A 21,259-nucleotide genomic window follows, 5' to 3' on the forward strand; every position below is an offset into this window, starting at 1 on the left:
TCCTCCTCGACCTGGCCAAGTGCATGTCCCCCCATGCTCCCTAGGAAGGGAGCTGCCCAGAGCGGTGGGGATGAAAGCCCTGGAGCCCAGGCTCCCTGTGGGGCCTGCCCCTCGGTGTCAGGAGCTGGCAGGTCGGCTGGCAGGCAGGGAGAGGGTGGGGAGGACGGAGCTGCCGGAGTTCCGTGTCCCCTGCCGGGCTCCGAGCACCTGCCACTCACTGCATGCAGCCTGCTGGGGACCCTTCCCGCTGTGAGGAACCACGCATCCACCTGTACCTGTCCCCACACTGCCCGCCTTCCCCTCCCTCTCTTACTTGTTCTGCCAAAAAGACCCAGCGAGGCTCACGACTCTGTCCTCTGGGCCCTCGCACCTGTGGGGAGTTTCCGGAGCCTCCCTCACTTGCCACCCGGGCCCAGGCTGACGCCCTGGGGCTCCCGAAGCCAAAGATTCGGGCAGAGTTGGCCCAGACGACACTGTGCGTGCTGCTTGCCCTCCCGTGGCCCTGCAGGGAGTGGCACTGGTGCTCACCCCCGAGAGAAAGGCTGATCTTCCCTGATTGGTGGTTAAAAAAATTCTAGTGCCCACAAGCCCTGAGAATGTGGATAACTGTGATTTTTTTTCCTTTCACAGTATGCATTAGAAACAAAAGCCCGCTTGCTCGCTTGCTGGAACACAGGGGCCTTTTAAATTGAGCGTGCGCACTGCATGGGAAATAGCGGCCCTGGAGGATGTTAGACTTGCTCCCTCTCCAAGACAGCAGCGGCCTGCACCAGGCCCCGTGTGTGCGGCGGCCTCCTCCTCACCCCTCCCGGGCCCCCAGCCAAGGACCCAGGCGCTGCAGACAGGCGAGGTGGCCCCCACAGCTGGGGCCGGTTTTCCTCAGCTCCAGGCTGTTCTGTAGCTTTTCAGGCCTCCCCACCCCTGCTTGCAGGACACAGGTGGGCAGGAGCTTGGGTCCCTCTGGGTTCCTCCCTGTTCCCAGCCCCAGCCCTAGCCCTGGGCACAAGAGTTGGGGCGTTTTCCCTGCAGCAGAGTCAGGGCCAGCCAGGGCCACCCCTCTGCCTCAGCCTCAGGCAGCTGAGGACACCCCGGGATTCCTACCCCAGGGGCTGAGACGTGCCCCCAGAGCAGGGGTTGCCACAGGCCCAGCAGGAGGGGGCGTGGGGGAGGCCCCAACCACACCAAACCCCCATCCCGGGCCCGAGCTCAGGGGCTGGGCTCCAAGGTGAAATCTACAGTGCAGTTGGGCCAGACACGCTGGCAGGGCGAGGGCAGCCCCCACGGGCCACAGGCCTCAGGGAGGACGGCCATGGGGGCTAAGGCCCTGGGTTCCCTGCTGGTCTCACAGGCAGGGCCTGGCCCCAGTGATGCCCTCTGGTCCAGATCTGTCCCCCGCTGCCCAGTGAGCCCTCCCCGCCCCTCCCCTCTCCCGGCGATGCCTTGTAGAGCGAGCTCGGACCCATCGCCTCTTAGCAATAAGGGGAGGTTCCCAGGGCCCGACAGAGGCACGGGAGGCCAGTGCAGTGGCCAGTGCTGGCGGCCCTTGGCCAGGCCATGAGCTCTCAGGCCGAGAACCTTATTTACCTAGTGCAAAAACTGTAAAAGTGTACAGACTCTTCACAGATTTTTATCTGATATGCAAGTCTGACCATTTTTGTAAATGTTCTTGGTGTTTGACTGTAATGTAACTACTTCACCCAATGGCTGTACATAGTCCTCCGGTCCTGGTGCTGCCGAGGGCTGCCCGGGGCCGCTGCTCTCTGATGGTCTGTATTTTATTTTTTACTCTAGAGAACAGTATTGGGCAGGAAGAAGAGGTCCGGGTTGGGCGTTGGGGTTTGCTCCCTGCCCCCGCACTTGCTCGTTTGCTTTGCGGTGTGCTGTGCCGGTGGGGCTGAGGGGGCATGCGCCCTGGCTGGGACCCCCCAGCAGAGGGGCTGCCTCTGGGGCCACACTCGACCTGGGTCTTGGTGTTGGATGCCGCCGGGGCTGCCAGAGGGCCTGCAGGGACGGGTGAGGGAGGGCAGTTCCCGCTCAGGGAGGACCAAGGGCCCAGGCCCGGTTGGAGACGGCTTTCCCCTCCTTTGCCAACACAGAGAGGCCTGACTTTTTTGCTTAACTTTTATGTTTAGGGTGAAGGAAACTGCCAAACTTCCTATAAGTGAAGACTTTTTCCGACTGCCCAGTGAGGGGGGTGGGGGACCAAGGCCAGAGCTCCCCGCCCACCCACACAGCATCTGCCTGGGGCTCACCTCTCTCCCTCCTGCCTGTCCGTGTGTGGAAGGCAGACTGTCCAGGGAAACAGCCCCTCTCTTTTCTACACACTTGGCCCCCAGAGCCGCCCCAGCCCCCCACCTCCCTGCCCCCTTTTTGTAAGTATGTGAAAAGGACAAACCTGCAAACGTGGGGTCTCGGCTGGAGCCCCCCCCCACCAGCCGTGGCTTTTAACTATGTAATACTGTACAGAGAAAGTGGTTGGTGTTCAAAGACTGTGTGGCTGTGCAATTTCTGTACATTTGCAATTAGAAATATTAAAGATTTATTTAGCTATTTTAAGCCTGACTCGCCTCTCCTTTCAGCTGGATCTCAGGGGGTTTTCCTGGGGGGACTTGAGTCATGGGCTGATGTTGTCCTTCACTAAGCGACTCTGCACTTGGTTCACCCAAGTGGCAGTTGTAGACAGGGAAGACCCCCACAGCCCGTGGCAGGGTGGTCTCAGTGCGCTGAGTGATCTAGGATTGCCCCCTCTTCTCCCTCCAGGCAGGGTCTGTTTGCCCCAGGGTGTGGAGCAGCTGAGCTCTAAGGTGGCCCCGAGACCAGTCCCCGCCAGGGGGGCCCTCAGCGATCCGGCAGGGCAGCTGCCTGGAAGGACAGCCCACAGTTCCCTGCAGCAACACCACCTCCGCCCAGCCCTGCTGCCCGTGCTCTCTCACCTGTTGAAGTCTGCCTCCTGGCCAGGCCCAGGGAGGGGGAGAGGTTTCCCAGGGTCACCACCAGGTCATGGCAAAGTTGGGCTAAATCCAAGCGACTGGAAGGTTCTGACCCACAGGGCTCTCCCAAGCCACACCACCTTAGAGGCCCAACCCAGGATCTCCCTGGGAACAAACTGGCCCCCAAGTCCCTTCAGCTGCACCTGTGCACAAAGGACCTTTCAGCCCCAGGTCCTACTCAGCAGGTCTCGGCCACAGGACAGAAGCACCTAGGGTCTGTGCACCCTCCTATGTACATGGGAGACTGGCTCAGAGGCGGCAAGTCCAGGGCTGAGCCAACCTCTCAGCCCCAGCACATGGGCCAAGGTCCTACAGAGGGCACGGGGGTGTGTCTGCTCAGATTGCCAGATGGACACGCTGGCCTGTTACCTGCACAGATGTGTCTCTCTTGCCAGGGACTTGGGCCCAGCTGCCCAGCATTTCCAGAGAGAAGCCCCAGGGCTGTTCCTGTACTTATCCTTGAGTCAGTGGGACAGCTGTTTCGGGGGCGGGATGGCCAGATGCAACAGAGCCACCGACTGGTGTCCACCCTTGCCAGCCTGCCCTTGCTCCAGCCTGAACCCTGGGCCCTGGGCTTGCTCGAAACCCTTGTGGTTCTCATGGAGAGGAGCTATATCCTGCTCCCCAAACCCATCCCCTCCTTTAGCCATTAGGACATGTTGAGCTCCCACCCCTCCCCCACACTGCCATCTCTGCTCTCTGTCAGCCTGGGGAACCTCGGCCACCTGCTCAGGACCCTGGCCTCTCAGGATTTCAACCGCTTAATATTTCCTGTGAGGACCCCTGCCTCTGCTACACCCTCCCCATCGTCTCCCACATCAACAGGCCCCTTGCATCTCCACAGCTTCCCCACCCAGCTCAGCCTTGTGTCTCCCTCCTTGGTCCCTCCCCTGACCGTGTGGTCCTACATCAGCCCTCGGTCCACCCACCCTGCTCTCTGGGTGGCTGAGCACTGGTGGAGAACAAAACAGCGAGGTTCCCTGGGCTCCTGTGGTGCCTGCCTCTCCCTCCCATCTTGGGCCTGTTCCCCCTTTGGCCACACTGGGACCTTTGAGGCAAACTTGGACTTCCTCTCAGACTCCCCAGCCAGACGCTCTGCCTGTTCCAAGCCATCCTCCTACCCCTCTGAGGGAAGATGCCCTTCCCTGCACCCTCCCAGCCTGACCCCCCACACTCCCAGCCTGGCTATCAGAGTGTGTACCCCTGCAGGCACAGGAGGGTGGTGACCCTCTTCCTTCCCAAGGCAGCCCCTGGCCAGGTCCTGCCCTCTTACCCTTTGATGCCTTAATTACCCCTGAATCTTCTGCCTCACTGCTCTTTCCCATAGTGCCAGGTTTCCACCTGCTCCAGGCTGGGTTTTCTTCCCTCGCCTTTAATCCAGCTCCTCCCAGGGACCTGCCGTCTCCACCTTCTCACCTGTTCTTTCCCCAGCCCTCCACCACCTCATTGCCAAGCCCACGGGCCTCCTCTGGCCTCTGCTCCACTGTCCCTCTCCTGGGGCGGCACCATGTGACATGGAAACTCAAGGGAATGACGATGGGTGGGAGAGGACTAACTTCACATGGACGAAAGGCACGTGTAGCAGAGGCACCAAAGCAGGGGAGCCTCCATGGGTGCGGACCAAGTGGCGTCGAATAGGAACAACCTGGAAGCGCACAAAGGAATCAACAGAAGTACACGCGCATTTCACAGGAACACAGCTCCAGTATTTCTAGTTTAGTGCAGATTAAAGAAACAGTAAGAGCCCAGAGGGTTTTAATCATGAATAAGATGTAATAAGCAGGGATACATCAAGGTCCTAATCCAGAGACCATGCCTTCTTTTCCAGTGTACTTGGAGCATTACCCCCAAGTTGACTTTGTGATGAGACATGAAAACCTCAGCTGCCCAAAGAAAACGTTTGGCCACACTCTGTACCTTAAAGCAATGAAACTGGAGATCAGTAATAAATGTTTAATCGGCGGGGGGAACCCCTATCATCAGGAAGTTTGAAAATAAATACTAAATCAATAGAATTCGATTTTTAAAACAAAGTAGTCTAGCCCTGGCTGGTGTAGCTCAGTGGATTGAGCACGGGCCTGCGAACCAGAGAATCGCGGTTCGATTCCCAGTCAGGGCACATGCCTGGGTTGCAGGCTGGTTCCCTGCAGGCCAACTCCCAGCAGGGGACGCACAAAAGGCAACCATACATTGATGTTTCTCTCCTTCCCCTCTAAAGATAAATAAATAAATAAAATCTTAACAAAAACAAAGTAGTCTAGTTAAACAAGGTACATTGACCACACCCATCTATTTCCTCCCCAAACACCACTCTGCTGACAAGAAAGGACTGACAAGATTAGTACCTTTAAGAACAAAATTCCAGTGGAAGGAGATGTCAGTAAGAGTTTGAACAGCTTTGGCAGATGGACACTGGCACAAGAGTTGGCTACATGAGAAGAGCAGAGGGAGAGAGAATGTGAATGAGCTGATCTGCTCTGAGGACCTTTGAAACTGCACCCCCTACAGCCCCCGCCCAGCCACCCAGAGGCTCAGGGCGGGGAGGCCCAGTCTGATGGGAGGCAGAGTCAGGGCACCAGGTTGGACGAGGGGGATACGGACCCTGCCTCCTGCCCCTGCTCGGCATAGCCAGGGCACTTCAGTACCCCTCATTTCCTTGTAGGGAACAGGAAGTTTATTCTCCGGAACAATCTGACCGGTTTCGCTCCAGACGTGAGGACACCAGGGAGAGCAGAGGACTGAGGTATGGGGAGGATGAGGTGAAGAGAGTGTCTGCTTCCCTCTCAGCCCTGCCCACAGCACCTTCCCTGCTCCCAGAATGCCCAGAGCCAGGTGTCTCCCCCAGGTAACTTAGTGGAACATTCTTGTTCGGAAAAACTGGCTTCTGAGAAAAGACCTGCAGCTATTTCCCCAATGCAATGAGTGCATCACCGCTGCAGCATCCCTCAGTGCCCACACCAATCAACATGTTCTGTGTGTGTGTGTGTACACACGTGCAAAAAGCACGGACAGCTAACCCCTCCCCCACCCCGTACAGTTGAGGAAAGTGTCCAACAAATAGTAGAAACTAGGTGTGATTTTCCCAGGCCTCTGCTTCATTAGTGGCAACAAAATCCCCTATTTGCAAAGACAACACCTAAAAAAAAAGAAAAAGGAAAGGAAACAAAAGCAAACTTCCCCCCTGAAAGGGGAAGGCCAGATAAGCCTAAGAAAGGAAGCAGGAAATTGCGGTAATGCAGGAAATAGAAGAGCATTTAAAAAAATAATAACTCCAAACTATAATGGCCTCAAGGATATAAAACAAGAACAGGATGCTATGAAAAAATTAGGCACCATGGCTGGTGTAGCTCAGTGGATTGAGTGTCAGCCTGGGAACCAAAGGGTTGCTGGTTCGATTCCCAGTCAGGGTACATGCTTGTGTTGCAGGCCAGATCTCCAGTAGGGGGCACTTGAGAGGCAACCGCACGTTGATGTTTCTCTCCCTTTTTCTCTCCTTAATAAGTAAATAAAATCTTTTAAAACAAAAACCTTTAAAAAGAAAAAGAAACCAAGATTAAGAAAAGAGCTCCTGAGTCTTTTGTGTATATATATATATATATTTTTTTACAAAAGGTATCCAGTAGAAATGCTGGAATGCCAAGCTGAGGCATTCTTCTAGAAAGTAGAACAAAATATGCAAATAGAAAATAGGAGAGAAGGGGAAGAAAAACCTAGAGGCTCTATCTAGGCTTCCCAACGCTCAACTATCAGGAATTCCTGAGGGAGAGAAAAGAGTAAAAGAAAATAATCGAAGGAATAATAAAAGGACATTTTCCAGAGCAGAAGGAAGCCACAAGTGTCCAGGATGAAGGAACAGACAGGAAAAGACCCCTTCCAAGGCGCAGCATCGCCAGTTCCCTGCCTCGGCCAAAGCGGTGCTGATCCCCACTGACCTTGGCCATGAGCCCAGAGGAAGGGAGGGGAGGCCAGCTCCTAAGTGAGGAGCTGTTGGGGAACGATGGCCCCAGAGGGTGAAGAGGACAGATGCCCTTGAGAATTCCCGGCGGGGAGTCTTGGTGAGAGAGCCCATGAGAAATGTTGGAATTACAGGGAGACCAATCAGCATGACGGTGTGCTTTTCTCCGACCGTGGTCAAAACTAGTTAGTGCCCTACAGGCATAGACAGTGGGGTTGCACCCTTACGACCAAGCATCTACAGGTTAGCAGGTAACAGCGTGTGCCGCACGCACACATGCTGTGTAAATGTACGCCGATAGGTGCGGTCTCCCTGGGTGACACAGGGGTCGGGGGCAGGCCTCTTAAACTGGCCCCCCGCGGGGTGCTGGGCTATCCTCCTTTTGCCTGAGTTCCACGTTTGGGATGAGGGTCTGAATATTCCCTGACAACGTCCCACGGTCACGGAGCATGAAGCCTCGGCGACGTGGCAGGCAGTGTGAGGGAGCGACTGAAGCAGGCCCACGACACATGACACTGAGACGCAGGGTCGAGAGACAACCGGGAGAGGCAGGGGTTGGGGTGAATCGAAGAGCAAGCACCCTTTCAGAAGGCTCGGCTCCTCCTCAGCAGCAGGGACCACCGACGTGCATTTACAGCCATCCATTCTCCTCTCTGCCTCCCCCCACCCCATGTTGATACACAGCTTCTTTGCTCCGTGAACTCTTGCAGTCACGGCCGCACGTCCTCTCGACATCGCCCGGTGGCCTTGCGTCTCACGTGTCCGAAATGGAGCTCCTGACTTTTCTGACCCTTCAACCTGTTTCTCTTCTCATCTCCCCACCCCCAAACAGCGCTTCCATCCTCCCGGGTGCTCAAGCCAACAGCCGAATGTGACTTCTTGATTCTCGTGCATTGAAAGGGACAGAGAGACTTGGAACCGTGTCCGTAGTATAGTGTGTGGGAAAAGCAGGCAGTGCTCCAGTATGCACTCATTCCGCTAAGGAAAAGAAGTGAACTGCGTTGCATGTAACGAATTACACAGCAGAACTATGTTGAAGCAAACACAAGCTACTGATGTGAGGACGGACTCTTTCCACTTTATATTCCTATTATTGTTTGAGTATTTTATTTTTATTTTTAATTCTATTTTTTATATTTATTTATTTTTAGAGAGAGGGGAAGGAAGGGAGAGGAGAGAAATATTAATGTGTGGTTGCCTCTTGAGCACCCCCTCCTGGGGACCTGGCCCACAACCCAGGCATGTGCCCTGACCAGGCATCGAACTGGTAACCCTTTGGTTCCCAGGCTGGCACTCAATCCACTGGACCACACCAGCCAGGGCTATTGTTTGAGCATTTCACAACCAGTTTCTCTTTCCTGTTTTGATATGGAGCCACTGAAAAAATAAGTAAGACATATCCATATAATGAAACACAAGGCAGCCATTAAATTCATAGAATAATAATAAATGACATTGAAAAAGGTCAATAATATATTAGGTGTAAAAGCTGATAACAGAACGGTATGTCCAGGAGGACCCTGGTTCTGTTTGTTAAGTCTCTGCAGAAACAGGCCTGGATGAGGGGACAGTAGAGATGAGTCGTGTGTGTCACGGTCCCTCACATCTAAATCCTTCCGCATGGGCGTGCTAAGCCTGGGGCTATTCTCATAGTGTAGTTGTCGGCCTCAGTCAGTCTTACCTCCGCACGAACTTCTTTCTAATCGAGTGTTCGCTGTTCTCCCTTGAACCAATCATGTCCTTTCACAGTATTTATTTGCTTGGCCCAGGACGCGCAGTCAGAGACTGCGTTTAGCCTCTCTTCATCTGGGACATTTCTGTGTCTTTTACGGCACTGACATTTTGAAAGACTACACCCAACCCTTCCTCCTGTGTCTTTTTAAAAGTAAAAATAGAATTTTTTATTTGCCTGATGTTTCCTCGTGATTAGTTTCTGGTTACTCGTTCTTGGCCAAAACCTTCAGAGCAGAGAGCACAGCCTGTCCTTTTCCAGAGAAAGACGTGGGCAGGCACCTGGCGCCCGTCTGTCCCTCACAGGTGATGCTCATTTCGATCACCTGATCCAGGTGGGTCCAATTTCTCCACCATATAACTACCGGGGGGGGTTTGTTTTGCCTTGCTTACAATGAATAAGCAGTCTGTGGGGAGACCCTTCGAGACCCTGCAGAAATCCTGCTCCTTATCCGAACGTCCCCCTAGACTGAGCGTCCATCCGTGACTCTGGACCGACCCAGTCCTTGCTGGGGTGGTGGCAAAGATCTGTCACGTCCAGCACTCTTTCTACTTCACCTGGCAACTCTCAGAATTTTACTGACAGGCAGCAAAGGTCCTGCCCTCTCCCCACGTGCTTGTTTGTGTGTTTATTATTGGTATGGCCCCTGAAGTCCCATTTTTAAGGGTTTATAATTCACCACTCAATTATTTTGGTGCTCAAACTCCAACATTTGGCCACAGGGACCTCCTTCCCCCTGGTGCCCGTGGCTACCAACCGGCCCCCATTGTTATCTTCCAACAGTCCTTCCCCTCTGGCATTACAAGCTGTGTCAGGCTTGCCTCGCACCCACCTGGACCAGCTATGGAGTTAGTCATGTCTCTGAAAAGCCCTGGGGAATGGAATCATAGACCAAGGTCTGAGAGCTGCTGGAATGTCCTCTCTTCTAGCAGAGAGTTAGGAAATAAATGTATACACATATATACATACATGTACACACAATACAAATATAGATCCAGACACGTGATGTGCACAGAAACACATGTTTTATACATTGTGGGTTTGTATCTCTGCCCCAGTTTCAGAGAGTCTGAAGTTTAACAAGCATCCCAGTGACTCCTGCATCGGACAAGACAGGAGGAACAGGTGTGGGTTGATCAGGGGAGGAGAAAGCCACCTGAAGGAGGAGGAGGGCGCAGCTGCCTCTGCCCCCTGCCCTGGGAGAGGGGCAGGGCGCAGGCACGGGTGAGCAGCCCACCCTGACCACAGGTTCTCAGGAGGAGTCAGTCCCTCGGGGCACCGACCCTCAGTGTGTGTGGGCTGCAGAGGCCTCCCAGGCTGCCCCAAATGAATGAATGCCGAAGTACTTCACTCCTTCACTCGATGCCTCAACAACAAACAGGAGCGCACTGCTAAGAAAAGCAAAGCAAATGAATATGACAACGAAGTAGCCAGTTTGGGGTCCAGCAGTGTTCAATTAGCAGAAACATAAAGGAGTCAACCGAAGTAGACAAAAAATCTGAGATTTTTAAGAAAACACAGTGCTGGGCTTCCCTCTGCTGTAGCACGTGTCATGTCAGATTGTCACTGTGGATTTATTTGCTTTCTCTATTATTAGTCCGTAGGGTCCAAGTTCACTCAACTTTGCAGACTTACACCTAACATGATTCCTGGGGGCACGTGCCTAGACTGCAGGTTTGGTCCCCGTTGGGGTGGGTACGAGAGGCATCGATCGATATTCCTCTCTCCTATCCATGTTTCCCTCCCTCTCTTTCTCCCTCCCTTCCCCTCTCTCAAAATAAATATGTAAATAAATAAATATTTAAAAACAAAAAGGAAAGGCCGTATTTCTTGACCACAGAGCAATAAAAGTAGAACTTAGTAACAAAAGTTTATCTACTGCTTGGAAATTCACAGCGCATGTAGAAGTGTGTGTGTGTGAGAGAGAAGTGTGTGTGTGTACCGCAGATATGTGAAGGGTGTGGCGTGTGTCGGTGTCTGCAGGTACAGCCCACACTCTGGGAATGGGTATTCCTGGGTGTGCTTCTGCATCTGATTCTGTCCAGGTGTGGCTTGTACATCAGTGTGGGTCAGGTGCAGACGGTGGTTGGTGAGCCTGGCCTGTGCTGAGAGCTTCCAGGAGGTGACCAGGGAGACACTGGGTGGAGAGCAGCAGGCAGAAGGCAGAGGCAGGAAGGTCACTCAATGCCTAGAGCCCCTCTCTCTGCAATCAGCACCCAAGTTCAGCCCCACCATGGTGCCTGCCCCCTACAACTTGCCCTCCATGCCGTCCCCTCTTTCTTTCCAGTTGTAGACAGGGAGTGAGTTCAAGATGCTACCACTCCTGTTTCCCTGGCGGAGGTTTGAGAAATGGTACTGCCAGTGGGAGGGGCACCGCGTTCATTACAGGAAACGAGCAGTACGATTGCATTCCCATACAGCAGTGCAGACTTCCGAGCAGCACGGGGGCTCCCGGGCTCTGCCGGCCGTGGAATTCAATATGACATGCTTCAGCCTGTCAGCTAATGGGCTGCTGCTGGATGACACGTGATCCAATCTTCCCGGGGACGTTAAACGATGCTGAAAAGTGGCCCAGATTTATTTACTGGGATGGTGCGTGTTCCTGCCTGCGGGGGTGTGGGGAAATGACAAGTTATGAAAACAGGTATCTGCGAGTGAGGAGGAGGGAGGAGACAGGGTTTTCACGCTGCCCCCGGGCCTGGCCAGGCAGCCTGCGGCCTCCCTCCCGGGGCCTGCTGCTGGCTCTGCCCCTCTCAGACGCCACCACCAGCTCACGCAGCCGACGCACCACTGCACAACACGGAGCATCAGTTTCCCCATCTGTTAAATTCATTCATTCCTTTACCATTCCCTTTCACCTGACATTTATTCATTCACTCACTCACTCGTCCATTCATTCACTCCCAGAACATTCCACCAGCCACAGGCTGAGCGGAGTGCTGGGTTCTGTGAGTGCTGCCAGAGGGTGGACTGGACCCTGCCCTCACGCAGGGAGGCGAGCTGGCGTTCAAGACTGTGATGAGAAGGGCCATCAGTTCTCCTCCTATAAGCTTCTTAAGTCAGTGCCTTTTGTCTCCAGAGCTGCCACCAGGTTCCACCTGCCATTCCCTCCTGCCTGGCCACATTGCGCCCCCCAGCCAGCCTCTCCTCGCCCGGGCATGCTCCACCACACTCCGGAGTCCACCCTCCAAAGCTGAAACTCGGTTATCTTTCAAAACACACCCTTTAAACACTCTCCAGCAGAAGGAGGACATCGTCGACTGGCCTGCGTGGGGCTGGCCTCTCCGAGCTGGACACACAGAAGGCCCTGCAAAGCCCTCCTCTCTGCTCTTGGCTCCGCCCTCTGTACTTGTTCACTATGTCCCACTGACCTTCAGTTCCAGGTGGGCAGGGCCACATCTACTCACAACGTAACCTCGCCGGGGCCTGGCTGGTGCTTAAGAGGCTCTCAGTAGTCACTAGGTAAGGGGAGGAAGGACGGCAGTGGTAATCGGAGCCCTGCCAGCTGAGCAGCCTTAGCCGGGGGACGTGGTCACCCCTGGAGGGGCGGGAGAGGCACCTGGAGGCTGTAGGGGCCATAGGGGCCTCCCAGGAACCATGGCCTTGCTCCTCAGAGCGAAGAGAAGCCATGGGGGAAAGAGCTGCTGGAAGGACCTTATCCAGCTTACATTTTCAAGGGGCCCTGGGATGCAGGAGAAGGGCTGATGGCAGACAGAAGGCTGGAGGTGAGCTGAGTAGCAGGAAGCCCTGCGGGGGCCCAGGGAGTGACGGCAGCAGAGCCCTTACAGACCAGGAAGGGTCCCTGGGCCCCTGTCCCTAGGGCAGTCCTGACGGCAGAGGCCTCTGTGCCCTCCTGGGGTGCTTTTCTGGGGGGATTAGCGGAGGGAGGCAAATCTGCCCCCTGACAGGGCCTTACATACAACAGACCTACTAACTAGGAAGGCCTTCACTGCAGACTCACAGAGCAGAGTGTGATTACCTGGTGCATTTTTAAGAATTTGCATTTTTCAGGGCTTAGTGGACATTCATACAGAACAGCCTTTTGGGTAAATGAAACACTTTCCATTAGGCTGAGGAGAGGCTGGGTCTTCACCCCTCACTCTTCACATGAAGGTGGTCTTTACTCATTCACTCACCCATTCACTCATTCACTCACTCTTCACTCATTTCTTTATTCACTCATTTCTTCATTCATCCCACACACATTTCCTGAGCACCTCCTCTGTGCTAGGTCCTGGAAGACGGCCCTTCTGCAGAGTGAGAATCACCTTGAAGTGGGCTAAAGCGACACATGAGGACAATGGGGGACTGAGGGAGGGATGAGCCAGCCTGAGGGAGTAGGCTCAGCTTTGCAGAGGAGGTGACTGTCAACTGCAGGACAAGTAGGAAGCTCACAAGTGCACAGGGAAGGAAGAGTGTTTGGAAATAAAAGGAAGAGCATGGGGGTAGCACTGGGGGCCCGGAAGAGCACGAAGCATTTCGCAAAAAATGGGGTGAGTCCGGAGGTAAGGTTTCTGGGAGAAAGGCTGCTCTGTTGTTCACCTGAAGGGGGCGCTCCTGAGGTTCTTCATGTGTCATTGCCCCATTGCCGTGCACACCCTCGAGGCTGCATATGGTGGCTGTATTGGCCCACCTGGGGGAACACTGGGCCTCAAAACAAGAACCCCCAAAGCCGAGTTATGAGTTTGAGCTGGATCCAGGTGGCATTTCCGAAAGGCCCTTCTGGCAGCCTGCGAAGAATGCGTGGGAGGCAGAGGGAGAGCTGGCTGCCTAAAAATGGCTCATGTAGAACACATTTTGCAAAAATATGACAAAAGGCTCATTGTTTTCATTTGCAAAGAGATGCTACAAGTCAACATGAAAAAGACGAGTAGAAATATGGGCAAACAACATGAGCAGCCAGTTCACAGAAAAGGAAATACAAATGGCTTTTAAACCAATAAAAGTCTCAACTTCACCATAGCGAGAGAAACAGACATGACATTTGTCATCAGACAGTGCCACGCTTTTCGACCATCAGTGTGCGAGGTCACCATTCTGACGGCATGCTGGGTCGGGAGGAGGGGGGAGCTGGCCCTCCCAGCCTGTTGGAGGACTGAAAATTGGTCCGGCCTCTCTGGGAGGCAGTCTGATATGGGATTGCAACTTAAAATGACTCTTTGATCTAGGAATTTGACCTCCAGGACACACTGTACGTGTATGCAAAGATACATGTTCAAGGATAGTCCCTGAAAGACTATATGTAGTAACAGAAAACTGGAATCGGCCTGCATGCTGGCACCGGTGACGTGAACTGCAGTATTCTAAGTAACTGTAGCGCCTCATACAGGGGCGTGCCAGGGCGCCGCAGAAACACCAAGGCCCGCCTGCACGTATGCATCGTGCCACCATCTCCCAGAAACAGTGTTAAATGGAAAAAGCAGTGGGCAGGTCGTTGTATAAAAGGGGAGGGAAAGGGGCGGCCCTCCGTGAGGGAGAATTCTTGCATGTTGTGGCTGTCTTAGAAAGGACACAAGACCCAGAAACTGTCGCTTCCTCTGGGGACAGACCAGAGGACTGAGGGACAGGCGTGGCTGGGGAATTGTCGAAACATGTCTTTCTGTGCTGTTTTTATTCGTTTGGCCACATATATGTATTAGCAGCATGAGTGCATGTGTGCGTGTGTACCCACTGCATTTTTGAAAAAATAAACAAAACAACAAGACACCTGAGTAGTTGAGACCCCAGAGCACTTTTCCTCAGCAGTGGGGTCTCATTTTATCTATCGTCCTTGAGGAATGAATTTCCATGGAAGTGAATTTTCCAGATATATTACCAGACTCAAAACTCTTTAAAAGCTTTTTTTTTTTTTTTTAAAGGAAACCCAACCGTATCAAGCGAGGATGGCAGAATGTGCGGGAACTTTCCCTGGCTGGCTGTGAGGCAGAGGGCTCTGAGTCCTGCACCGAAGGCCCCTCTCTGCTGTGAGAGGCTTGTCCCCTCCCCTCCCGTCAGGTGCCCCTTCACATGGGCATGTGAGCACAGAGAAAGAACTAAAACGAGAGTGTCGTTTCTGGACCTTCCAAGACAGCCTCCTTCTAGGCTGTGGAGCCAGGAGCCCTGGCTCTGGGGTGGGATGCTGTGGGTGCTGTAGCTCTGTCTGGGGTCTTGGGAAATCCTGACCCGCAGTAAGGTGGACGGCTGCTTCCCTTGCCATGCTGCCCCCAGAGGCCCTAGGGTGGCCTTGGCTGTACAAGGGAAGAAATGCCACCCACTTCGCCACCGTGGTCACAGTGCCTCTCCACCTCCAGGGAGGACCCTCCCTCCCCAGGGGCCGCTGGAACTGGCTTCTCTGGGTCACCTTCTTCTAGGTCCAAGGGCCCCGAGGCTTGGACTGCGTGCTCTGCTGCAGCCTGGGAAGGGCAGGCGCTCTGCTTGGGATCCTCAGCCATTCCTGGAGCTCGGCCTGGCCCTCAGGAACAGCTCCTTCGGGGCAGCTTGATTGGGTCGGTTCTCGGGAGAGGTGCGCTGTCTCGAGCTTTCCCTGTGCAGGTAGAGTCTGAAGTATGTCCTGCCATATCTGGGAGCTGCAGTGGTGAGCGCTGCACCCACAAACCTGGAAGGGGCCGCCCTCTGTCCTGGGGCAGGTGTCCTTGCCATGGAGTCTCTGACAGGTGGCCAAACTCTAGGGACACATCTCTCACTCCCTCAGGATGACTGTCCCTTGAAGATGAAGGTTTGGGGGTTTTTCCAAACACCTCCCTTCAGGTCCCCCGGAATCTCAGTTTCCTTGGGGCAATATTAACCTTCGCAGGCTAATGCTCGCCGTTACAGAGGAAAAAATTAAAAGGAGCCCTTTTCTCACCAATTGACCCAAAACGAATAAGCTTTGTCCACCCAGTGGATTTGCTGTCAAAAATTATCACGCAGAAAAAAACCCGTCAACACTCTGCAGCCATTGATATACAATGAGCCCGTGTTAGCAACACTCAGCTTCATTTTATTATTGCATTTTACGAAGTTACCAAGACAACTGAGGCCAAGTGATGGAACCTTGACTCTATGCGCCATGAAAATTTAATAAAGAATTTTTAAAGGCTCTTAGGAGGCAGGAGCAGCCTAGCAAGCATCAGAGCCCCACTCCAAGGGAGGAGGGCTCCAGTGCAGGGGCCCTCGCCAGACCTAGAGGGGCCTCCTGTCAGGGACGTTGAGGTGGGCGGGGGTGTCCCGGCCTTTGTCCGGTTCCAGCACGTGGAGGCCAGTCGTTTCCTCAGCAGACACTTATTAACATATGGCCCAGGCGCCACATCCCAAGCCAGGCTCTTCACGTTCCTTGTGGCGAGGTCTCCACTGTACACACCAGGACTCGAGGAATGGGATGGAGTCTCTGGTCGCTCCAAGAGAGAGCGGACGGACAACCAAATCCAGACCCTCCACCTTCCTGCCACCACCCAGGGCCTCCTCTGGGAACAGGAAAACTTCCCAGCTGATTTCTTTAATCCTCCAGCTCCTTGCAGGGCTTCTACTGCCTGGGAGGGGCCAGGGAGTTGGCACCGTCCTGGTGGCTTGAGGCTACGGCACTGGTCTGGCACTGGTCCGAATCTAGCAAGCACCTCCACAAGGGAGGAAATATTTCCCAGGAGCTCTCTGTGGGCCCAGTATGAAATAAGACTGGGGCAAATTGCTGGAAAATGAGCAAAATGTTTGTAATGTTGCCGTTTTGCACCAAACTCAATGGTGCTCACTCTGTGTGTGTGTGTGTGTGTGTGTGTGTGCATGCGCATATGTGTGGGCACCTTAGACACAAGCACTCTGCTGCATGTTTTTTCTGGTTATACACAAATCAAGACTTCTGATTGGTAGAGATGGAAGTAATTAAATATGTTGACATCTACAAAGCTCTGTGGTCCCTGGGAACAGAAGAAAATGCGAGCTTACTTCGTCAGGGAGAAACCCATATGCCACCCGGAGACTGGCAGAAGGGTCAGTCAAGGCGAGGCGCAGCTTGGGCCGCTGTGCGCCTGGCTGAGAGGCCGCCCGCTCTCTGCCCAGAATGCCGGCTCCTGCAGGGGTGGCGTCCCTGCTCTGAGCGTCGAGGGAGAGGGCTCAGGTGCCCAACATCTCAGGCCCAATGCTCACCTGCAGGGCCAGGGAGTTTAGGGCATTACTCGGGATGTTTTCAAAAATTAAGCGATTTGGGTGCAGTGATGCTCTGCCAATCCCAGGGCAGCTTCCAGGTGTCGGGGGAGCTCTGAGATGGCTCTTCAGCCCTTGGGTGTGAGGACGGCGGGAGGCACAGAGGGAGCAGAGCCGACTGCTGTGGCTTCGTTTTGTCTTGATGCATTACAATGTTCAAGAAGAACCTTTTCCTCCATCTCTTTACACCTTGTAGGAAACCAGGAGCCAGTCTGAGGATAACTGGATCAGCGCTCTGTTTTACGAAATGCTTCTCACATGTACTAACTATACTTTCTGTTTCTCGTTCTCTGTTTCCAGAGAGCAAGAGAGAGGGAGGCCTGGTCACCCCCTTGTGTGGCCCAGGGACCTGGAGCCCGTGGAATGTACGTGGGCCACTGAGCCCTTCTGGCTGCTCAACAAGAGACCACCAGCTCAGGTAGCCCCCAAATTGAGCCTCCGGAACCCCAGATCTCCCAGCCACTCCGAGACGTGGGTTTCTGTCTGAGAAACGGGGCCAAACCCTCTCCCCACCGGGCTGCGGGGACATCGAGGCACCGTCTAGAGCAGCTGTGGTGCTGAGAAGGAGCACGGGACGGGGGGCCAGGGGGCCTCACTGTGAGTCCTGGCTCAGCCCGAGGCTTTGGGCCACTCACTGGACCTCCCAGGCATCAGTCCCCGCCTGTGAAGAGACGGCAGTGAGAATCCTCATCCTTCCCTGGGTGTGGGGAGGATGTAAAAGTACTTTGTAAACTGTGAAGTGAACAGATGGTAAATTTGTGTCCGAAAGGGAGGTGCTTCTAGAAAGGCACGCAGCGCCATTCCCAGGGTCTGGGGTCTGCCCCACCCTGATCTCACACACCCTGACTGTCAGCATTCATAGTGGGATCATCTAATCTGACCTAACCCCCACCCCCAAGTGCAGGTGCTGTGGAGGTGGAAGGAGCTGGGTGCCGATGGAGCAGCCACGGTGAGGACCGCTCCCAGCCTGGCGGGGCCTTAGTCTTCAAGGCTGGACGATAGCCGGTACCCATGGGGGATGTAGCCCAGCCCTGAGCCTGGGAAAAGGGACATGGAAACATTGCCCAGGGTCTGAGGAGCCACTGTCTGCTTGGGTTCACAGAACAGGCCCTGTGCCTGGGAGCCAAGGAGCCTGCGGTGGGTACGAGGTGCTCAGTGAGTTGTCTTGGTGAGGTTTAGAAAAGCACAATTCTTAGGGGCGCCCGCAGGCTCAGGGAAGAAGGAGCATTGCATCACCGCTCCTCACCTGGGGCCTGCTGGCCATTCGGGTTATCTCACGCAGTACCTGCTGGGCCCTGCTGTGTTTGGGAAGGGGCCAGTGTGGACCCTGCCCCTGCCTGACCCTGAAAGAACGCACAGATTGGTGGAAGCAAATGCCGTAGGGTAGGTGTAATCACCAGGGAACTTCAAGGTCCTCGCAGGTGTAAGCAGGAACAGTTCATTCTGTTTGGGGGCGTTGCATAGCAAACACTTGAGCTTGACTTTGAAAGGTAAGTAAGTTTCCACTGGATGGAGGAAGAGGGGACAGCAAACTCGAGGATGGGAGAGCACGGAGCAGGTCCGCACCCTTCAACCTTCCCACCGGGGTAAGCACAGAATGCTCTCTTCGGCATGGGAAAGGCAGACGCAAGGAGCCGTGGGAGCACAGGGTCGTGGGCAGAATGCATGAGGTGCGTGGGCCGAGCACTTTCAGGGAGACAGGGATTTGATTTAGGAGGGGCCTTGAATGCTGGTGCCAGGGGTTTGGGCTTTATCTGGGCAGAAATGAGGGTTGACTGAAGTAGGGGGTTCCTGCCGTCAGCTGTGGTCCTCCCTTCACCTGAGAGGGATGGAGGGTGTGTTGAGGGAGTTGAGAGGCAGGAGACGGCCGAGGTCCAGGTGGGGGACGATGAGGTCTGAGCTGGGGCGAGTGGACGGAGGCCCAGGGAGACAGGAGAGCGGGCGAGGAGGCTTGTTCTGCAGGTGGAGGCTCCTGTCTCCGCACAGGGACCAGCACTGCTGACAGTGGCCCTGAGCTCAAGGTACCCTGAGGAGCACCCCGTGCTGGCCCGCTTCTGGCCAGGCCCTGGTGCCGCAACAGGCATGCCCTGTGGTGCACACTCCCCAAACAGAGATAGGCCGAACTGTCCTTTCGTGGAACCCACATTGGAGGGCCAGCTGTCCAGGGACTTGGCCAAGGGAGCAGTAAGGGGCAGGGGTGGCTGGGCCAGGACAAGCCTGGCTCGGCAAGGGCCATCTCCCGCCGCCTGTTGTCAGTGTGCCCTGAACCCTGCCTTAACCATGGCTATTCCCACAGTGACAATGTGGCTACCGGTGAGCAGGGCTTCCTGGGGACACAGGTGGAGACAAGAGAAGGCTCTTGTGGGAGCGGAGCATGGGCCCCCTTTTCCCTGTACATCTGGTGCCTGGGCTTCGCATCTCCTTCTCTGATCACCCTGACCCTCACTCGGGTCTTGTTTCCTCCCCTCGGAAGCCCCATCCTGTCACCCAGGGCGCCCAGCCTGTGGCGGTCACACAGGAGCCCGTGGCGGTCACACAGGAGCCCACGGCAGTGCTGGCCGCATGGTGAGCACCCCACCTGTGAGGGCTTTGATTGGAGGCCCTGTGACGGTGGGACTCTTGCTTTGGGGTCAAGGTCAAACAAAATCAGGCAAAATGACCTTTGTGGCTCCTGCCAGCTTTAAGACTCTTGGAGCCTTAGTGACTTCTTAGTTAATTATTTCTTAATTAATAACAAACCAGCCACTGCAGCAACAGGCGAGCTAATCAAATAACTGAGGCTAATCTGTTAACTACACCCACGTAGCACATGATTGGGACGGGCACCTCCCCTTCATCCTCACAGAGCGGCGCAGGCAGCAGACACGACGCGCTCCGCGTTCCCCAGGGCTTGCTCTCGGGGCCCCGGCAGACCCAAGACTCAGCTTCCCCAAGTCCTTTCCTCGGCACCCTGAACCCAACAGTTCTACCCCCGCTGTCACGTCCCGTGAGCTCAGGATAGAAGAGGCCACCTGTCACCTTCAGGATGTTGTATGCCCACCGATGACTGGAGAACAGGACCACCACCAAGAGGCACCGGGAAGAAGGCGAGAGAGAATCGACTGGCCTCTGGAAGCACAAGTCAGCACAACAGGGGACAATGAGCGGAGCCCCGGGCAGGAGGTCTCAGCAGCCCCCATTGCTCCTCGGGCGGCGGGATGCCCAGGGCCTCTCTCCCCAGCCCAGACGGCTTGCTCTTCTGGGAGAACGGAGCAGCCCTCAGGCTGGGGTGTGTCTGGGGTGGGAGAGCTTGGCTGTGCAGGGCCGGAGGTCGCCTTCTGCCGACGGGGCTGCTGGGGTGGCCTCCTGGGGCGTGCTGCTGTAAGGGGGCCGGCCCCCCAGCCTGCTGCTCCGGCCGCACACCAGACGCTTCTCATCCAGCAGGGACAGGTGGTATTCACACAGGTCGATCAGCGAGGCCACCTGCTTGTGGAGGGGCAGCAACTTGAACTTCCTCTGAGCCAGGTAGAAGAAAGCTTCCACGAAGGCCTGCAGGCACATCCCTGTGGGCAGAGAGACCAGCGTTAAGGGTGTTCATGTGACAGCTGCCCGGTGCGCTGCCCTGGGGAGGCCTGACTCCGACCACCAGGCAATTTCCTGCCGCGATTTCCATTCTGGAAATGAAACAGGGCTCACTCATCGGGCACCCACCTACCCTGAGCCCCGCTGGGCACATGCAACCACGGGCAGATGCGCTCCCTTGAGCAGCCCTGTGAAGGTTTTCTTAGCCCTGTTTTACAGATGAGGAAACTGAGTCTCAGAGAAGCAGGGAAACCTGGGCAAAGTCCTGTTGGTAGAAAGGGGTGGAGTTGTGGTGTAGGCCTCATCCAAAGCCTCCGCCCTTTGCACCACCAATAAAATGTTCCCGTTGAAACCAGCCTCTGACTGGGACGACGAGGGGAAGAGTTATCAAGGTGAGGCCAGTACGCTGGTGACGTGCTATGTCTGGATAGAGGTGTTGGCTTCTGGGTGTGTATATGTGCCAAAAAATCACCGAATAGACCTTAGAATTTGTGCACTTGGCTGCATGGAAATTTTACTCAAAAGGTAAAATACACCCAACCCCTTCTCTCTACCCAAAACAATCACCTGGAACATAGCAACAGCAGTCCCCTCTACGCCCCCAGAATGTCCTTCCCTCACTCTGCATCGTAAGCCCCTACTCATTTGGGGATCTGTGCTCAGAATCACTTGCTCCGTGAAACCCCCACTATCACCAGCTCAGACCACCCTGGTTCAGCTGCTCGCTCTTGTCTCTGCAGCACAGCCTGCGGCTTGTTCGGTGCTCACTTGAGTGGGGCTCTGCCACGGTCTTCCCTGCTGGGCTGGGAGCTCCAGCTTGGCACTGTGTCCCGCGGCCCGGTGCCC

General features: G+C 55.0%; 2 protein-coding genes across 2 annotated transcripts in view; one reads left to right on the forward strand and one right to left on the reverse strand.

The window, feature by feature from the left end:
- Positions 1-2,556, forward strand: part of DAB2IP (DAB2 interacting protein) — a 181,836-nt gene extending 179,280 nt beyond the window's left edge. Inside the window, exon 17 of the mRNA XM_037059195.1 lies at positions 631-2,556. Coding sequence (XP_036915090.1) covers positions 631-640 — 10 coding nt within the window. The 3' untranslated portion in view covers positions 641-2,556. The remainder of the gene's footprint in view (positions 1-630) is intronic.
- Positions 2,557-16,790: 14,234 nt separating this feature from the next.
- Positions 16,791-21,259, reverse strand: part of TTLL11 (tubulin tyrosine ligase like 11) — a 193,782-nt gene continuing 189,313 nt past the window's right edge. Inside the window, exon 9 of the mRNA XM_037059200.1 lies at positions 16,791-20,394. Coding sequence (XP_036915095.1) covers positions 20,111-20,394 — 284 coding nt within the window. The 3' untranslated portion in view covers positions 16,791-20,110. The remainder of the gene's footprint in view (positions 20,395-21,259) is intronic.

Source organism: Sturnira hondurensis, unplaced genomic scaffold (assembly GCF_014824575.4).
Source record: "Sturnira hondurensis isolate 20B ecotype Veracruz unplaced genomic scaffold, ASM1482457v3 Scaffold0010448, whole genome shotgun sequence".
Classification (NCBI taxonomy): domain Eukaryota; kingdom Metazoa; phylum Chordata; class Mammalia; order Chiroptera; family Phyllostomidae; genus Sturnira; species Sturnira hondurensis.